Raw genomic sequence first — 17,428 nt, 5'->3', positions numbered from 1 at the left:
TGTTACTGTCCCTCCAATGCAACAAGGATACACTGTTTGAAAAATATAAAGGGAAATATAATAATAAAAATAATTATAATAATACACTTCATTATGCAGTTTTACAATACAATACTAATAATCAAACAAATAAGATATGTCGGCAATGATAAAATCAATAAAAAGCTTTTTTGAGTGGTTTTAAAGATGTCACTGATTCACCATGCCTCAGATCCTTGGGCAGGGAGTTCCAGAGCTGAGTAGAGAGGTCCTGACTGTAAAAGCCTGGCCACCTTTAGTGTAGAGCCTGGACTCTGGGACAGACTTTGGGGGACCAAAGTGAATTATTTCCAGGGACGTCAGGCACTTTTTACTAACAAACGGGATAAAAGATGATTCAAATTTGCTGCTTTTTAACGGGACATAAATCTGTGTGCCATCTGCATAGCAATGATACAGGATATTGTGTTTATTTATGATCTGTCCAAGTGGTAGCATGCAGACTTAGTCAAAAAGCCATCACTCGCCTCCAACTTGTTCAAAAGCAGCTTGTACAGCTGCTAGGCTTTTAATCAACTCCAAAAGACGAGACCATGTGACTCCCATCACTTTCCTCTCTCCACTGGGTGCCTGGAGGGTTTAGAATTGAGTTTTGAAGATGTTATTGCTGACTTCTAAAGCTCTGCAGAGTGTGGGCCCCAACCGAGCCTCAACGTAACCTGAGATCAGCAGCTGGGACCCTCCTGTTGGTTACTAAGTACCGCCTAGTCACAAAAGGTGATCGGGCCCCGCATTTATGGAACTCCCTACCTGATCTCAGCTTAGCAACTTCAGTGTCCTCTTTTAAAGCTCATCTAAAAACACAAGTTTATGTAAAAGCATATATTATTTATTGTATCTTACTGAATCTTATTGTTTTCTACCAGTTTTTGGCTTTTTACCAGTCCTTCTTCTATTCCCCTAAGTAAATGCACTGTGTAACCTTGTTTGTAAAGCACTTGTTTTGAAAGGTGCTGTATAAATAAAAGTTAAAATCATCATGTTTCTAGAAAAGAAAAAAATAGTAGATGTACACTTGATTTGACTAACTCAGACTGATGAAACCTCATAAAACATTCAGATAACTTACATTTGTGCAGAGAAAATCAACATTATTTTTGTCCCGCAGCACTTCCATTAGAATCACATTAGGAAAGGATCTCATCAGGAGGCACACGCCAATGTTGAAAATGTTGTTAAATCCATGCTAAATTAAAAAGAAGTGGGGAGAAGACAGCAGCGGGTACTTTTTCGTTCAGGACGAATGATTAAAGCTAAACCTGTCTCTAAACCTGTTTCATTGTTCATATGTTCACCTGATTATTATTTTAAGACAGACCAGGAAAACGGTGAACCTGTCCTTAATGTATTTATTATGAGTAAAAATGACAGAAAACCATTAGGTTGTGAAGTTTTCTAAATGAGGGCTATAGTGTTAGCCTAGTCTTAGTGAGTGTTACAGTGCAAAAAAGCATTCCCCAATCTAAAGGTAGAGATCCCCAAGTGGTCTCAACATGGATATAATATGTTTAATGAGGTAGCAACCAAATAAACAAACAAAAACTAAGTTCCACTAAACAAAATGATGTGTATTTTACTAACTTTTCTGATCTTTGATTTTATTTCTCCCGTTTTTTTTAAAACATGGCATGGTGTAAAATAGTAAATAGTTACATTTACCTCTGAAGTGAGGAAATAAGGAAAGCACCATTTGATTGTCTGTGAAGATTCTCAGCCGTAGTTATCCAAGGAAGGTTAAAATCAAGGGCAAATGGACTTGATTTGATTGAAAGTGCTCATAGACATGCAACCTGTGATTCAAGGGTCACATGCACAAGAAAGGTCCGGTTGGAGGAGATGATCGTTCAAAAACCAAAGTGTAGTTTTTAACAGGATTTGAGGTTTCCATCCTGCCTGAAATATGGACCTCATGAAATATCATCATATAATAGGCTTCAGACAGAGCTGTTAGTGGCACCTGTCTTTATCACAATGATGGTATTTATCTTAGTTAGTCTCACAACCTCCCGCTGCCCAGCGTGTTCTCATCTCATGATGTACTTCAGTCGTGTTGCTTATCCTACCACAAGGTGGCAGCAAAAGATCAATTTCTGAAAGACTGCATAAGCAACCACTTAAGATAAACATGGATAAATACTCTGCTCTATTGTGATCAAAAGATGAGAGGTCTACTCCACCCCAGCAAAGAAGACCTTTTGGTACCAAAATGAATGAGTAATGATGGATCTGTTGTTCCAAATAAGCAGTATTGTTTCATAATTAACCACTTCAACACATCTGATACTGGAACGTCAGTTTTGGGGGTGTGACTGAGTCATGGGGACTATTATGAAGTCGGTTTTTGAAAGATAGCTTTAGAATAAGCTTCAGTCACACTGTCCAGTCTGCCGTGCTGTACAGTGTGAGTCCTGGAAGGTGTAAAGTAGAGCAGGGGGTTACAGGAGAGCCCGTCAGAAGTTATATATGGAAAAGAGAGCAGCAGGCAGATACTGTACCATCTTACGGGGCAAAATGCAACCAGAGAGAGAAGCAGCTGTAAGCAGACCGACACAGACGCTCCTGAATTAACAGCAAATTGGATGTAAAATAAAAATAGATAGCAGGCAAATATGATATCTCTTGGTTTGGAAGAGGGAGTAACTTGTATGTGTGTGTGGTTCAGACCACTATCCACAGGTCTGGCTTTGGCTTTGTGCCCTAACTGTCATGCCATAAATAAGGAACAAATGTCTCATGTTACTTCCCTAATGGCATGCATTCAATTTGGAAACTAAATTATTCCTGACAAAAGCCAGTTATTCACCGGCTTCCAATAGACAATATGAGGTACAAAATTACAGTTAAATGAGATACGCAGGTGATTCCTAGTGACTTTATGTACTGTAGTTTTTCACTTTGGTTCCAAAAGCAAATTGTTCTAACTGTTTTCTCCCAACCTCTATTCTTGTCAGGAAACTCAATAAAAACCAAACTAGTGGAATTCTGTTAAGGGTCAGCATGTTACCCACACCTTTTCAATAGTCTGGGACACACTGGGCTCTTTCAAAAAAGTAATGATATACTTATACTTTACAACAAATTCTGTAATGACATGAGCAAGTAAAATATGCAAATACATAACGTGATTGTAGGCTTTAGACGGTTGACAACAGCAGCAGACAAGTGTTGAGACTATAGAATGTATATAAAAGGCTTTAGACAAGTTATTAAAAAGGAATGTATCTGTTTAGTGTGAGTTGTGATCAGGGAGCAAAACACCTGCAGAGCAAATGGGATCACGAGTGGGGACATTTTCTGTTTAGTTAATCTTCCAACAGTCGACACTATCTCAAATAATCCAAAAGTTCCCCAGAAATGTTTTGCAAATTCCCCTCTTGCATTGTTACTTTCCCTCTTAAAGCCGCGCCGCTGCAGCAGGGCTCAGCCCAAACGGATCAGCTATTAACCGTTAACTGCCCCAGAGAAGGGACACCTTATCAGCCAAACTGTGTGTGTGACACACACTCAACGGCAGTTTCCCTCCATTGACATCCCCTCCCGCCTTTCACAGAGGTTTGAGTCACCCCACACTCACACAACTGTACAACAGCCTCTTTTTCCCCCCCTTTGTCTCCCTCTCACACACCTAACAGATGACACACCACCTCAAACATACTTCATATCAGCAATCATTGTCCTCCCCAGCCGCAATGTAAATCAACCAGGGAGTCGTTAGGGCCGGTTACCAACTTCTGCTACTGTGCTGAGAAACATTTCTGCACGTCTCTATGTCTGTGAGGACATGTGGTTTCTGATCATTCGAAATGAAGAATTCTGGGAGAATTTAATCTTTTTCTTTGAAATTTGGTGGTTTTAGAGAAAGACAACAAATGTAGTTTATACAAAGTTTCCATTAATTTCATTTCAATCTACAATACAAGACGCAGAGGAGGTCAAAACGCCAGCAACACTTACAAAACTTAAACAAACTTAAACAACAACATTGTGAGACCAACACGTTTTGGCTTGTGGTCTTCATCAGGGTGACCCACACTGAAGTTGTCCTTTATGCTGCTGGTGTTGTTGTTTTCCTTTCTCCATTGCAGTTGAAGTTGTGCCAGAAATCCCTACAACGTATGAATGCAGCTCAGCAGCATACCCACATACAATGTAAAAAAAAATAATAATAAAGCACTGTTCTATTCCTTTGTTGGTGAAAATGATTAAATATTACTTACCGTTATTACCTCTACTAACGTCAGTGTGATATACCCACATTCCTTCGCAGTGAGTGTTGCACATGGGTGAAAGTGTTCAATTCATAAACTCACGCTCTTTGAATTTATGTCACATGCTTTCAACTACTGATTGCGGGAGGAAAAAGCCAATTTGCACAATGATACTTGTTAAAGAATAGAGTACATTCAGAGTAACTTCAGTGGCTTGGATTAAATACCACATGTGTTTTCTATCTGCTGTCAACTGCATGACTATTTGCATCAGCTTGCCAAAATGACATGATAATACAGTCGATATGAGATATAGCCTACTACAATAATGTAGTTTGCAATAAAGAAATGAACAAATGGAGAGTACAGTGAGGAAATATCTGTGAGTGTGCCAAGTAAGTGTGTGAGACCATGTTGAGTCCTCATCCTGCCTGCCACTTAGTTGAAGCACACAATGTCTTCATATAATAGGGCCCTTTGTTGTGAGATGGGGTGAAGAGGTGGCGTGTGCGAGTGCACGTGTGTAGAGCAGCTGCTAATTGTCTACATGACATCTAAAGTTACACAGGGTTGTGTAACTGTTACACACACGCACACGCACATCTGTTTCACAATACCTGTAAAGAGCTAGCAGAGCTCCACCTTTTAACAACTGTGGCAGGTTTTAGAGTTTTTAGTGAGGTATCAGAAACTTAAGTAGTTTAAATTTCAAGTTCAGGTTTAAAGTTCAGGTGAGCAGTCACATGTTTGTCCTTGGGTGGCAGCACAACAAGTTGTAAATACAATAGGCCCTACTGACTGAGTTATGGTGAACACGTCATCAAACAGCTGCCCATTTACGCTTTCAGTAGCTCCATTTTTTGGTCTGAGGAAACTATCTGGCTCTTGCGCTGCTAAGTGCTCCACAACGTTCACCAGCTAGTGCTAACTGCGTCTGCCCATTGTGTGGTGCTAAGCAGGTTGTGCGCAATGGGTTGTAGCGCTTTCCCACTGAAAACAGCTGCCTGCTGCAGCTGAAAGTGTTGATGATGAGAGCGCTGAGAGTGAAGCAAAACAGTAAAGCTGCAACCAAAACGATGAGCTGAAAGATGCTAAAGCGGGGGAATTGCAGCTTTGGGTGGCAATTTCTCTGTGTGTTTTTCCACTAGGAGCGACCACTTTTGCATACAGCACACACAGTCATTTAATCAATTTATTTAAAAAATGATTAAATAGCAGCTTTAAAGGTGGGTCCTGTGTTATTTCCTAACCATTAGATCTGGTTTAAGACCTTTATTATTTCAATATTGTGCTTACATGGTGCAAATTCCTACATGCTTATTTATGTTTTTATTTCCACACAGCAAATCCGGTTCAAATTCAAGCATAGGAATACTGGACACATTGCAAAGAAAGTGGAAGAATGGCAGGTTAATCTGGCTATGGATAAGATTGGGTATACATTTTTAATCTTAACTTCAACCCTAAACCCAAGCTTTAGCCTTCTGCTGTCCTTCCTTTAGACTTTCCTCTTTGTTCTGTCATTTTGAGGACAGAAGAACAAGAAGGCAAAGACACAGACTGCCCGCACTTTGCTAACCACCACCCTGGCTGTGAAAGCGTTAAGCGCTGCAGTAGGGGAGGCTCCCTGCCCCGCCTCCCCTGAGCCTATTTGCATATCGGGCGGGAAGCTCTGGCTCTTTGTTGCTGCTGAGCCCAGCCAAAATCCCCTCCCACAAAACGCCGCACTGGCGGGAAAAAGCCGGCTCCAGTGCTTAAACCACTGACAATGGAGAAACCCAGAGACACACACACACACACACTCACACAAACTCCCTCTTTGTCTCACATATAGTACACTGCAGAGAGTACATTTCTCCCTGTGCACGCACACACACACGCACGCACACACCCAGGCGGCTGCATTGTTGGTCCTTTATGGTCTGGCACACCCATTTCCTGGCTGAGAGCAAAGGTGAAAACAAGTGGACAGACAGATAAATGAGAGAAAAAAAATGTACAGGAGGACAGAGGAGAGGAGTTATGATGATGTGAAGGCAGATGAGACACACACACACACACACACACACACACACACACAGAGAGATACAAGGCCAAAGTGTGTGAGGATTGAGACAATGATATTTATGTAGCCCACCAGACACAATACATCAAGGGTAAGCAGCTTTAGCACATTAGTTAAATACGTGAAAGCAGTATGTGCTCTGTCTCTGTGTGCCCTCCTAAGTGTTGCCCTGGGAAAAGAGTTCACTGGGTTGCTGGAAAAACAGGAAGGCATGTCATGCTCTGGATTGGGGAGGGTAGAAGACGGGGAAAAAGTACCGAGCGGCCCCCGCATTACATAACCGGGCAGGAAACATGCAGCGCGCAGAGAGAGAGAGCGAGAGAGAGAGAGACTATATGTAGCCATGCATACACTGCACCTACGACACTTTCCTCAGAGGCTTTTCACATCTAATCACATCTCTTCCTTTCCTCGTCCTTCTGTCGCTTTATTTATTTATTTATTTATTTTTTACAGAGGCCACTACAGGAGCCAGACAGCGCAACAAAAAGAGAGACAGGGAGCTGCATAAACTCACTGAACCTCACTCGTCCCTATAGACACACATCAATAAATGATGGTCTGCACTTGGCTCTGGATGCAAACATCAGATTGCATTGAAACTGCCTAACATCGTCTCTGGGCTGGATTAGGCTGCAACACACTCATCCGTCATTGTGCAGCTCTGGCCTTGTGTGTGTGTGTGTGTGTGTGTGTTCCATAATGAATATATAAACAAACACACACAAGCACTAGAGGGGACAGCAGGGGTTGTGGCGTGTGTTTCTTATTATATTGCTAATATGAAACATGCCAAAAAGCAGACACACTTGTGTGCGCACACACACACACACACACACATAACAACACAATGCTCCCTTATGTGATTGAGTCACACCTGAGAGTGATGTGTTTCTCACTTCATTACACAACACCAATGTTTTGAATTGTCTTTGTCCTCTTCCTGACAGACAGCAAAACACTGACCCTGAGCAGGGGAAGTTGCATGCAGGGAGCCGCACACACACACAATCTTTGAAAGACTATAAATGACAAAATAATGTCACGGGGCACAAATAAGAGCACTTGGTATACTCTGTACTCAGGATATAGCTCAAATAAAGTCGTGCACATAACAGCTGGCTGCCTGATAGTTGAACTTTCACCACTCTTCTGTCTTGCCTACGGTGACAAGAAAGGTTTCACATTCTTAAAGTCCTTCACGTTCTACATCTACTGGGAGATTATAAGTATGTGTCGTGTCTAGTGTTCTGCCACTGCCAAAGATTTGGCCTTCTGTATTATCTATAAACAAACATGTTTACTGTCCACAGTAGCAGAAGTGATACATCTCATAAATAGAAGTGTTTTCTTGGTAGCCAACACTGTCTTCGACTACAGCTGATTAAGTTGCTTGCATGTCAGTCTGCATGTGTGTAGGTGTGTGCAAGTGTTGTTGTTTTTTTTGTTTTGTCTCGCCAGGGCCAGATGGTAGAGAATGTTTAGTCAAATGGGATTAGAGATTAGGATTAAGTGGACTTCAAATTACCTAGACGCACAGTCACTGGATGACACACTACTACTGCAGAGCTCTGAGGCGGAGAGGCCCTGCAAGTACAACAACACAGACGGTGTTAAACATCATTAGCACACAAACTGGGACTAGTTAGGGGGGAAACCCCCTAAAAATGTAGCTTGACTGTCTCAAGAGTAAATTCAGGCTACGTTTTTACTCACAACTACCAGTGCAGAATTGATGAATTTCTGAAAGAAGTAGTTTGACATTATGGGAAAACACTTACACCATTATTCACTTTCTGGCAGAGTTAGATGGGATCATTGACACCACTCTCATATCTGCGTTAAATATGAAGATAATTATCTTAGCACAAAGTTTATAGCTCTGTCCAGCACCACTTGAGCTCACCAATTAACACAATATACTCTATATTGTTTGTTTAGCACATATAAAAACTGAATGTGTAAGCTAACCTGCTACTGGCTGTAGCTAAACATTTATTGACACCTATGGGTGGTATTGATCCTCTTATGTAACTCCTGGAAAGAAAGGAAATCAACGCATTTCCCACAATGTCAAAACCATTTCTTTCATTGATGTAACAAATTATCAAATTCGGGCCACTAAAGATTTTTTTTTTTAATGATTAATCCGTTAATCGGGTGGGACTTCGATACCGCAGCTGCAACCCCGATCACTACTGCGCAGACTCTGGCTCCAAATGGGACCACCAGTGCAAGATGGCAGTGCCCGTATCCGGGATATTTTGGCTTCATTTCCGTACAGTGGGAAGAAGGAAAACTATTTACCGATGATAAAATCATCATTATCTTTTATCTATCACGATACAGACTAGGCGATATCTCACAAGTCGATTTAGTCACAAGTATTCATTTGCAGCATACATTGGTGTTGCTGTACATGCAGTAAAGTCTGTACCAGAGGCCAAAACTCAACAGGATAGCACAGGCACAGATGCAGACAACAAGCAACTATAGGATGCAGCGTATGTTACATAAGTCAGCCTGCAGTTCCCCCACATAGGGCCTCATGTATAGGACAGTGTGTGCTCTGTGAACATAGGGCAGGACTGGGCTGAGAGAAGGAAACGGAAATAAAGTGCTAAAACTGGGTGAAATATTGTGCTTACTGATGCAGCTATACATATAAACACACACACCCACACACGCATACACAAGAACACTAAGCTTGCTCGAGTAGAAGCACTCATCAAATCAAACACTTAAGAAAGCAGAGAAACACTTTTAGAGCATTTATTTGTGTGTGGGAGGCCATAGCTGCATTTTAAACTGGTTTGGTGTCTTGATTCTTTGTGCTCACTGTCTGCAGCTAATGAGTTTCCTCAGTGCATGTAAGCGCATGCGTGTGTGTGTGTGTGTGTGTCCATAGATGATCCACTGTAAATCACTAATTAGCCTTGTGACCGTGGATGCTGCCCTAGTTCTCCACTTCTAAGAGTGTGTGTGTGTGTGTGTGTGTGTGTGTGTGTGTGTGTGTGTGTGTGTGTGTGTGTATGCATGGGTCAAGGGGCTGAAGCCTTATGTCACTCAATTGCGCAAGCTTTCTCCTTTAAATGAGGAGTGAGTCAGCAGTGTCTGGAGGTGCCAGGCCAGACTCACTGAGGCGCTCCCGATAAGAACATTCCACATGTAAAAGTTGCCCAATATAAAAGTGAATTATATGACTGATGATAACATGTATTCTTATTCAAAGATTCTTCGCATTGTTTTTATATTCACAGAAAGAGATGGGTGGGGGGAATCACTGGAGGGGAAAGACAACAAAGCAGTTGTATGTCTGATTTTAAAAAAGTGCAACAGAAGGAGAGAAAAACTAACCATCCAAACACAGAAAGGGTTATAAAAACCAGATGCCAGTTGCACAGTGACCTTTGCCATCAGTGTGACTCTCATACTGTATGGTAAGCCCCCAGTAAGCTTGATGCCTGACCCAGTTTGGAAAGAGAGAATGTGGGACACACACACACACACACACACACACACACACACACACACACACACACACACACACACACACACACACACACACACACACACACACACACACACACACACACACACACACACTTCCAGCTATTATATGGCTGGAAATATTTTTAGTCATGTGGACGAGGTCAAACACTGGGAGCCTGTGAACTAACGCTGTACTGAAAGAATACATCTTAAGACTAGGACTGAACGCATAAAGAAAGACATGGAGTGTTAGCTGGGAATGAGGAACAATTTTTTGATTTTCCTAGGAAAGGAGGTGTGTGTGTGTGTGTGTGGGGGGGGGGGGGGTTGGGGTTGTCATGGTGTGAAGAAAAAGTGGCAGGTGAGGAGAGGGAAACGGAGCGCCAAAAGAGGCCTTTGGAGCGATGCCCGGTATTGTGTGGTTTTCTAGCACGCAGGCACACCTTGCTTTGAAAGGGGTACGACACGTTGCTGGATAAACAAGGACCTGTAATCACTGTTGTGAAAACACAAAAAAATGAAATTGGGCTAACAGGGAAAGACAACAGCACAAATGACCAGTCATTATCACACAAAAGATCTAGAAAAACATATTTAATGACAGTAAAACAAGGTGGCAGCAGGCAACCAGCGCACCAAACTTTGTGCTATGTAAGCATGCCAATGAGGTCTCACTAGGATAATCTGCCGCTGATGTCGTGTGAAAACTCCAAGTCCAATTTTCCTTTTTAACTTAAGTGATTCAAAGCACATCACCCTAAACTGGCTGAGACACAAGCCTTTGGTTTATTGAACATATCTCAAACAAAATGGATGAAGTTAAAAGTGCATGGTGGCTAAGACAAAGACAGGGCAAAGAAACTTTGATCCTGAAGTCCTGCAGCAGTATGAAAGATCGCCAAATCGTTTAAGGCACGTTCTGCAAAAACAGAAAAAAAAACTCTTTCAGCTTAAAATAGATTTTCAGGCACTGGCCCAAAAAACGATTCCTTAAAAATTATAGTTCTTTGGCTGCACGCGCCATAAAACATTGATCACACACAATTGATCTTTTTGAGTCCACAATGTTGACCATCATCTCAACTACAAAAATACCTATCTTCTTTGTCTTTGACAGGTCCCTCATCCCATTCAAAAAGAAATACTTTGCTGAAATACTTTGCTGCTGCTCAATTTTCTGATTTGTCAAAGAGACATTTTGAATCTATGGGAAGCATGAAAGTAGCACTATAAGCACCATAAGGAAAAATCCAGCTGTTAGTGCAGAGCAGTGGTAGGTAGAGATGTACAGTATTTAGTCCAGAGTCTGCACAACTCCTAAAAAGCCACAGGTACTTCCTCATGTGTCCTCCTGGTGTCTTGAGAAGACTCCTGAGAGGTTTCACTGCAGCCTGAGGCAACAGTAGCACCAGAGTCCTTTGAAAGGCTCTCCGCGATCTCTGCAGCAGAGGGAGGAGGTGCAGTGGTGACCTGGGACTGGTCACAGACTGGTTCAGACTTCCTCTTCTTCCTCACATGATAGTGATGCTTTTTGGACTTCAGGTGAGCTGTGGGGAAAGACAATAAAACACTGTTGGATACATTTGGCACAAGACCACACCGTTTCAACTCAGTGACACTTGTGGATCGTGATCCAAAATGAGTCATTCACAAGAAAAATAAGTAGAAACTCTGTGTCAAAAGGTAGTTCTACAGGCGAGCATGTTTGTCATCACTCTTTATGGCATTTTATAGCCCTTGGAATCTCATAACATCTGGCTCTTGTCCCTGACCCTGAACCTAAAATACTGAAGTGGTTTGTATGGTGTGATATTTACAGTACAAGTAGAAATGGTTTGTCATGACATTAATACTTGAGGAACAAGTCATTCAAAGTGTGTACTGTCACTGTGTAAAAGTATTGACAGAAACCTGAAGGCGATTTCAGCATATACCAGAAACCGCTTTTACAGTGTATACACATTGGTGGCTGAATACAAACGTAAACATAAAAACGAACGGCACTTGATAAAAATGTCATATTGTGCGACGTGGGTCTACAGCCTCACCTGTCCACTCCAGGTCACCTATGATCACTTTGTCACACAGATCACATGAATGGTGGCTCCGTTTGTTTCTCTGCTCCGACCCCTGTACTCTGATTGGTGCAATAGCTGGCTCCTCACCCTGATTGATTGATTGAGCAAAAGAGTGTTTTGTTAGGGTTTATTATTGCTATTATTCACTTTTTTCTTGCATTCAGTGTTGCTCACCAAAAGATATTGTGTGTATCTTTGAGGTCTGACAAATGTGTTGAATGCATTTCCTTTCTAATAAAACAACTGCAAAGCTTGTTTTTAAAAAAACATATTTAAAATTTTTGCATTGTTTACATCCATGTTCGCTAGTTAGCAGCATAGTTAGCAGTCTTTGTTGATGCACTGCTTTGTTTGTTGGCATGTTACTGCCACTGTCAATCAGCACAATAGCAGAAAGCCGGCGGCAGGATGTGAATAATGCACCTTTGTGTAAGATACAAACAAAACAGAAACCCATTGTAAAAACCTTGCTCCTACAATAATAGAGTGTTTATGAAATAATGGGTTTACTTATTAAGTAATACCTATGGAGCAGGATATAAAAGCAAAATTAAGCAAAGCCAGAGTCTGGTGAGAAAGGGAGGGAGGGAGGAAATGAAGCAACTGAAGATAAAAAGAAGCTGTGAGAATAACAGAATGAGATGAAAAAGATGAGAGGAAAAGACATAAGAGACTAAAAAGAAAAAAATAATCAAATTAAAGTGGCAGTCAATAATAATTGAACACTACAACAATCCGCGTCTCTCTCTGCGGCTCATATCACTCCGCTAAGCCCCTCCCACCAAACAAGAAGTTGTTTCTCAGACATTGTTCTTGCAAAACTTCTGAAGCCGCACTGAAGATATTGAGCTTAACTGAGTAATGGCTTCATGCACGGTGAAGGGGGCTGTGCAGCGTGTGCACGAGCAGTGATTGACACTGCATTAGAGACTCCTCCTGGCTCTTATTGGTTGTTTAAACTCAGGCGCGGTAGAATTTTTGCAAATGGCATCAGGGGCACTAAGAGGAACCAACTGATTTCTTCCCACAGATTATGTGTCACTATATCATGTACTACTGTCAATGATATAGTGAAAGTTTCAGCAAATAAGACAAAAAGTTTTTTTTATTTTTTTTATTATAAAAGTTACCTAGTGAACCTTGAAGAAAAAAATAAATAAATAAATAAATAAAAACAGGAAGGAAAAGTTGAAAGAATTGGATAAGGTACAATAGTATGGGGCTGAGATGGAAATGGAAGAAATTAGGACGTAGGGAGGCGGGAACAAAGGCAGGTAAAAGAGGGAAGTAAAGTGAAGGAAAAAGGAGAACATGAGCAATGGAGAAAACAACCAACTAAACAATGGAAAGAGGCAGAATGATAAAGAATACAGGAACAAAAGGGAGCAAAGAGGGATGTAGATCGTTTTTATCCCAACAGCAGATGAAAGCTGCTGACAGCAGGCAAGTTTAGATTACTGAGGCCCCACCTTGCTGAGACTGTCCAGTATCTGAAGTGCAGGGTTCAGCACGTTCTCCTCCCACCTCGACACATCAGTCACATCCAGGCCATACACCACTGGCACGTTGTCTCCCGGTCCTACACGCACACACACAGGTCAAACACACACAGTTAGCAAACATTATGTGTTTTACAAGGCCAACACAGGGCTGCCAATAAATGTAATGAAGGCTCTTAATGGCTAATACATTGATTCAGTGTTTCCACATTTATTTTTATGGGACTTAGAAAAAAGGCTCCAAAATGAGCGGCATTATATCAGAGAGGATGAGGCAGACTTCAGGATGAATACAGTACAAACTGGGAAATGTACAGTAGCAGTGATGATTCTGGAGCCGCACCCTGAAGCTCTGTCAACCTGCTGACTCACACTGGCTCGATAATGTCTCTCCTTCCTTCCTCCCACCCTTCTCTCTTGTGCACCATCTCTCTCTTTCTCTCTCGCCATCAGTCTCGCTCCGGCTTTCACTCACTCTCCCGTTCTCCCCCTCCCTCCCTCTAACTGTTCCACCCCCGTGTTTCTATTTTGCATCAGTCAGCAGTCTCCGGGCCAGGCCTCAGCACTAAACAGCAGCACCAGTCCCTGCCCTGCGTGTCTCTGTGTGTATGTGGGTGTGTATGTGTATCTGTCTGTCTATCTGCCTGCATCGAGAGCAACTGCCCTGCACTGATTGAAGACATGCAGATGCACAGGAAACTGTAACTTGCAGAGAGACTGACTTCAAACAACTGCAACTGAATCTAAACAGTCAAAGTGTATGCATACATAATACATTTTTACCTACTAGAGCTATAAATCAAGAACATATATAAAATATGTGAACAGAAAATACAGGAACTTTTCAATAAAATAAAACAATAATATAAGAAAACAAGCAAGCTGTGAATTAGCATAATTTATGCTCTCGTAATTTATGCTCATAGCTAACGTGTAGGCTCTGAAGTAGGGCTGGGCGATATGGCCAAAAATTTTATCATGATAAAAGCATTTAATTTCATTCGATATCAATAATTATCACAATATATGTCAAATCATTATTTCTTTCATGTTTAAAGGCTGATTTTTACTCCTGACTGAAAATTGAAGAAACCAGATGTTGGTTAATTATGTAGTTAAACTTTCCTTTATGGTCAGAACATTTGATGCCAAACAGTGGATCACTTAACAAATCTGAGGTAGAACATTCAAAACTGTTATATAAGATCTTTTTCAACAAATATGATTAGTAATTGTTTTCAGTCCCTTTTCCTTAAAAAAGTAAATATTTTAATGAAAATATTTTAAAAGTGCTAATTTGTCCGTGATTCAAATGAATTCAACCAAATATTTTATACTGTTAGAGGAAAATTATATTGCGAATTCATTTTTGTTTTATTGTCCAGCCCTACTCTAAAGCTACGAAGTACTTGACGTGTGCCTCCTCAAAAATATAACTACATATTAAGGCCAAAGCAATGATGGAAATACTACATGGGGGCAGCAAGAACTGTGATTGATCAGCTTTCACCGTTTGTGTTTACTCCTACATGTTTATGACGCAGGTGCAGATTGTTCAAAGTGAACACAGCATAAAGTTGTAAACGGTTATCTTCTACATTTAAGTAACAAATCAGTTTCTGCTGATAGCAACATCCAATTTCTATCACAGTGAATAAAACAACATAAACGAGGCAACCACACGGAATAGTTTTATGTTCAGTAACAAAAAAAAGGCCCTTCCTGCCATGGTTGGTATCACAAAGTGAATGAAAGAATGTAAACACAGTTATGGTTGGAAATATAATCAAAACTCAACAGGTATGTATCACGTATCACTACGTATCACTATGTTTGCATCGTCCACCATCTTAGTTTACTGCGTTAGCATGCTAACATAAAAACTCTGACCTGATGGTGGTGCTAGAGGAAAGGTCAAGGGATCACCAAAGTCAGTGGGATTCATCCTGTCTGTACAAACTATCTGAATATACACTCACAGGCCACTTTATTGCTTGTTAACACAAATAGCTAATCAGCCAATCTAAAGTACTTATAGGCAAGTCCAGCAACTTGGCAGCCATCTTGGCAACGCCTCTGGACAGTTATTTTGGACTAATAAGACCAGGCTCCTATCTAAAGGAATGGGGAGAGAGCCATAACAGCACTTTCACTGTTCACCAGGACATAAATGTAAGGAATCAGCAGTAAAATCAGATCAAAATCGTAGAAAAAGTTTGATAACTTTGCTCCAAAATAAGGTTTAAAAAGGCAACAGTAACGGAAATAACCACTCGTTACAACCAAGGTATGCAGAATACCATCTCTGAATGCACAACACATTGAACCTTGAAGCAGATGGGCTACAGCAGCTGAAGACCACACTGGGTGCCCCTCCTGTCAGATAAGAACTGGAAACTGAGGCTACAATTTGCACAGGCTCACCAAAACTGGACAATAGAAGATTGGAAAAACGTTGCCTGGTCTGATGAGTCTCGATTTCAGCTGCGACATTCAGATGGTAGGGTCAGAATTTGACATTAACAACAAGAAAGCATGGATCCATCCTTGCTAGTATCAATGGTTCAGGCTGGTGGTGTAATGGTGTGGGGGATATTTTCTTGGTACACTTTGGGTCCCTTAGTACCAATTGAGCATCATTTAAACGTGACAGCCTTCCTGAGCATTGTTGCTGACCATGTCCATCCCTTTATGACCACAGTGCACACATCTTCTGATGGCTACTTCCAGCAGGATGATGTACCATGTCACAAAGCTCAAATCATCTCAAACTGGTTTCATGAACATACCATTGAGTTCACTGTACTCCAGTGGCCTCCACAGTCACCAGATCTCTTTCCAACAGAGCACCTTTGGGATGTGGTGGAACGGGAGATTCGCATCATGGATGTGCAGCCGACAAATCTGCAGCAACTGTGTGATGCTATCATGTCAATATGGACCAAAGTCTCTAAGGAATATTTCCATCACCTTGTTGAAAGTATGCCACGAAGAATTAAAGCAAAAATGTTAAAATATTCTTCCAAACCTTGTTATGTGGCAGAAAAGCATGAAAGCTATGACAGCCAAAGTTAGTACAATTATATCCAATATGAGTTGCATAAAAGCAAATATAAATAACCAAGTGTCAAACAAAAGGGGATACAGTAACATTAAAACCTAACATTAAAGTCTCTGAGGAATGTTTCAAACACCTTGTTGAAAGTATGCCACGAAGAACCGACCCACTGACAGACCACCATATTCATCCACAGAGCCTAAAAATAAAAAAGGACACAAAGCTGGATCTGGTCACGTGTATTTTTCCATTTAATAGCAATGTGTTAAGCACATACACCCATGTAAATGAATCCCATTAACCTCTCAGGTACAACTCAATTATGGCTTAATCCTTTCCTCACACAGACTCAACTGTGGAGTTGAGGGCAGCAGGCACCCTGTAGACTGGAGTTACTAACTCTACTGGGAACTGTCTGGGACTCCATTATTAGAGAAAAACAGAGTGGTAACTGTATAACTGGCCATCTTTACAACAAACTATATTGACTCCGTCAGAGCAAGGAGTGAGTGTGAGTGGGAACAATGAGTCTTCACACAGCTCCGCCTGAGAGTTATAAACTTGAATTTTGACCCTGTTCTTGGCACCAGCCACATTTTAACTTCTTCTGGTGTAATTTTGCATATTGTTGCTTTAATTTATCATCAGCCAAACGTGCTGTATTTCATTCATCTCCTGTCGAGGACAGATTTTTACCTAATAAAAACATGAACACAAAAAAAACGATCTTTAGTGGCAATGCCCAAGCACTCCTGCACCTGCATCATTTGACTCAAGTATGCGTTTTCTCTGTTTCAAATAACACACACTGTGCATGTGTGTTTACACAGTCAGACTGTAGGTCAGTTCGTTAGTGTTTGTTTTTAAAAATAGCAGTGACTGTTAATCAAAGCCTCTGGTTTCACTGGCGTGGATACAGTGAGTGTGTTTATGTGCGTCAGAGGGGAAGTCTTTTGTGTTTGTGGCACAAAAGCAAGCAGGTGGTGGTG

At 41.3% G+C, this 17,428-nt stretch overlaps 1 protein-coding gene across 2 annotated transcripts in view; it reads right to left on the bottom strand.

The window, feature by feature from the left end:
* Positions 1-10,382: 10,382 nt before the first annotated feature.
* The window catches only part of trit1 (tRNA isopentenyltransferase 1), a 34,951-nt gene continuing 27,905 nt past the window's right edge, over positions 10,383-17,428 (bottom strand). For both annotated transcript variants that reach the window (XM_038724717.1, XM_038724716.1), the window contains exons 9-11: positions 13,352-13,461; positions 11,853-11,970; positions 10,383-11,351 (exon numbers count right to left, since the gene is read on the bottom strand). In XM_038724717.1, coding sequence (XP_038580645.1) covers positions 11,122-11,351; positions 11,853-11,970; positions 13,352-13,461 — 458 coding nt within the window. In that variant the 3' untranslated portion in view covers positions 10,383-11,121. The remainder of the gene's footprint in view (positions 11,352-11,852; positions 11,971-13,351; positions 13,462-17,428) is intronic.

This window comes from Micropterus salmoides, unplaced genomic scaffold, assembly GCF_014851395.1.
Source record: "Micropterus salmoides isolate LMB-PRFRI ecotype aquatic unplaced genomic scaffold, ASM1485139v1 Ms_hic_scaffold_17, whole genome shotgun sequence".
NCBI classification, from domain to species: domain Eukaryota; kingdom Metazoa; phylum Chordata; class Actinopteri; order Centrarchiformes; family Centrarchidae; genus Micropterus; species Micropterus salmoides.
Note: the sequence above shows the minus strand (reverse complement) of the source record. Positions and strands in the feature narration are given on the sequence as shown.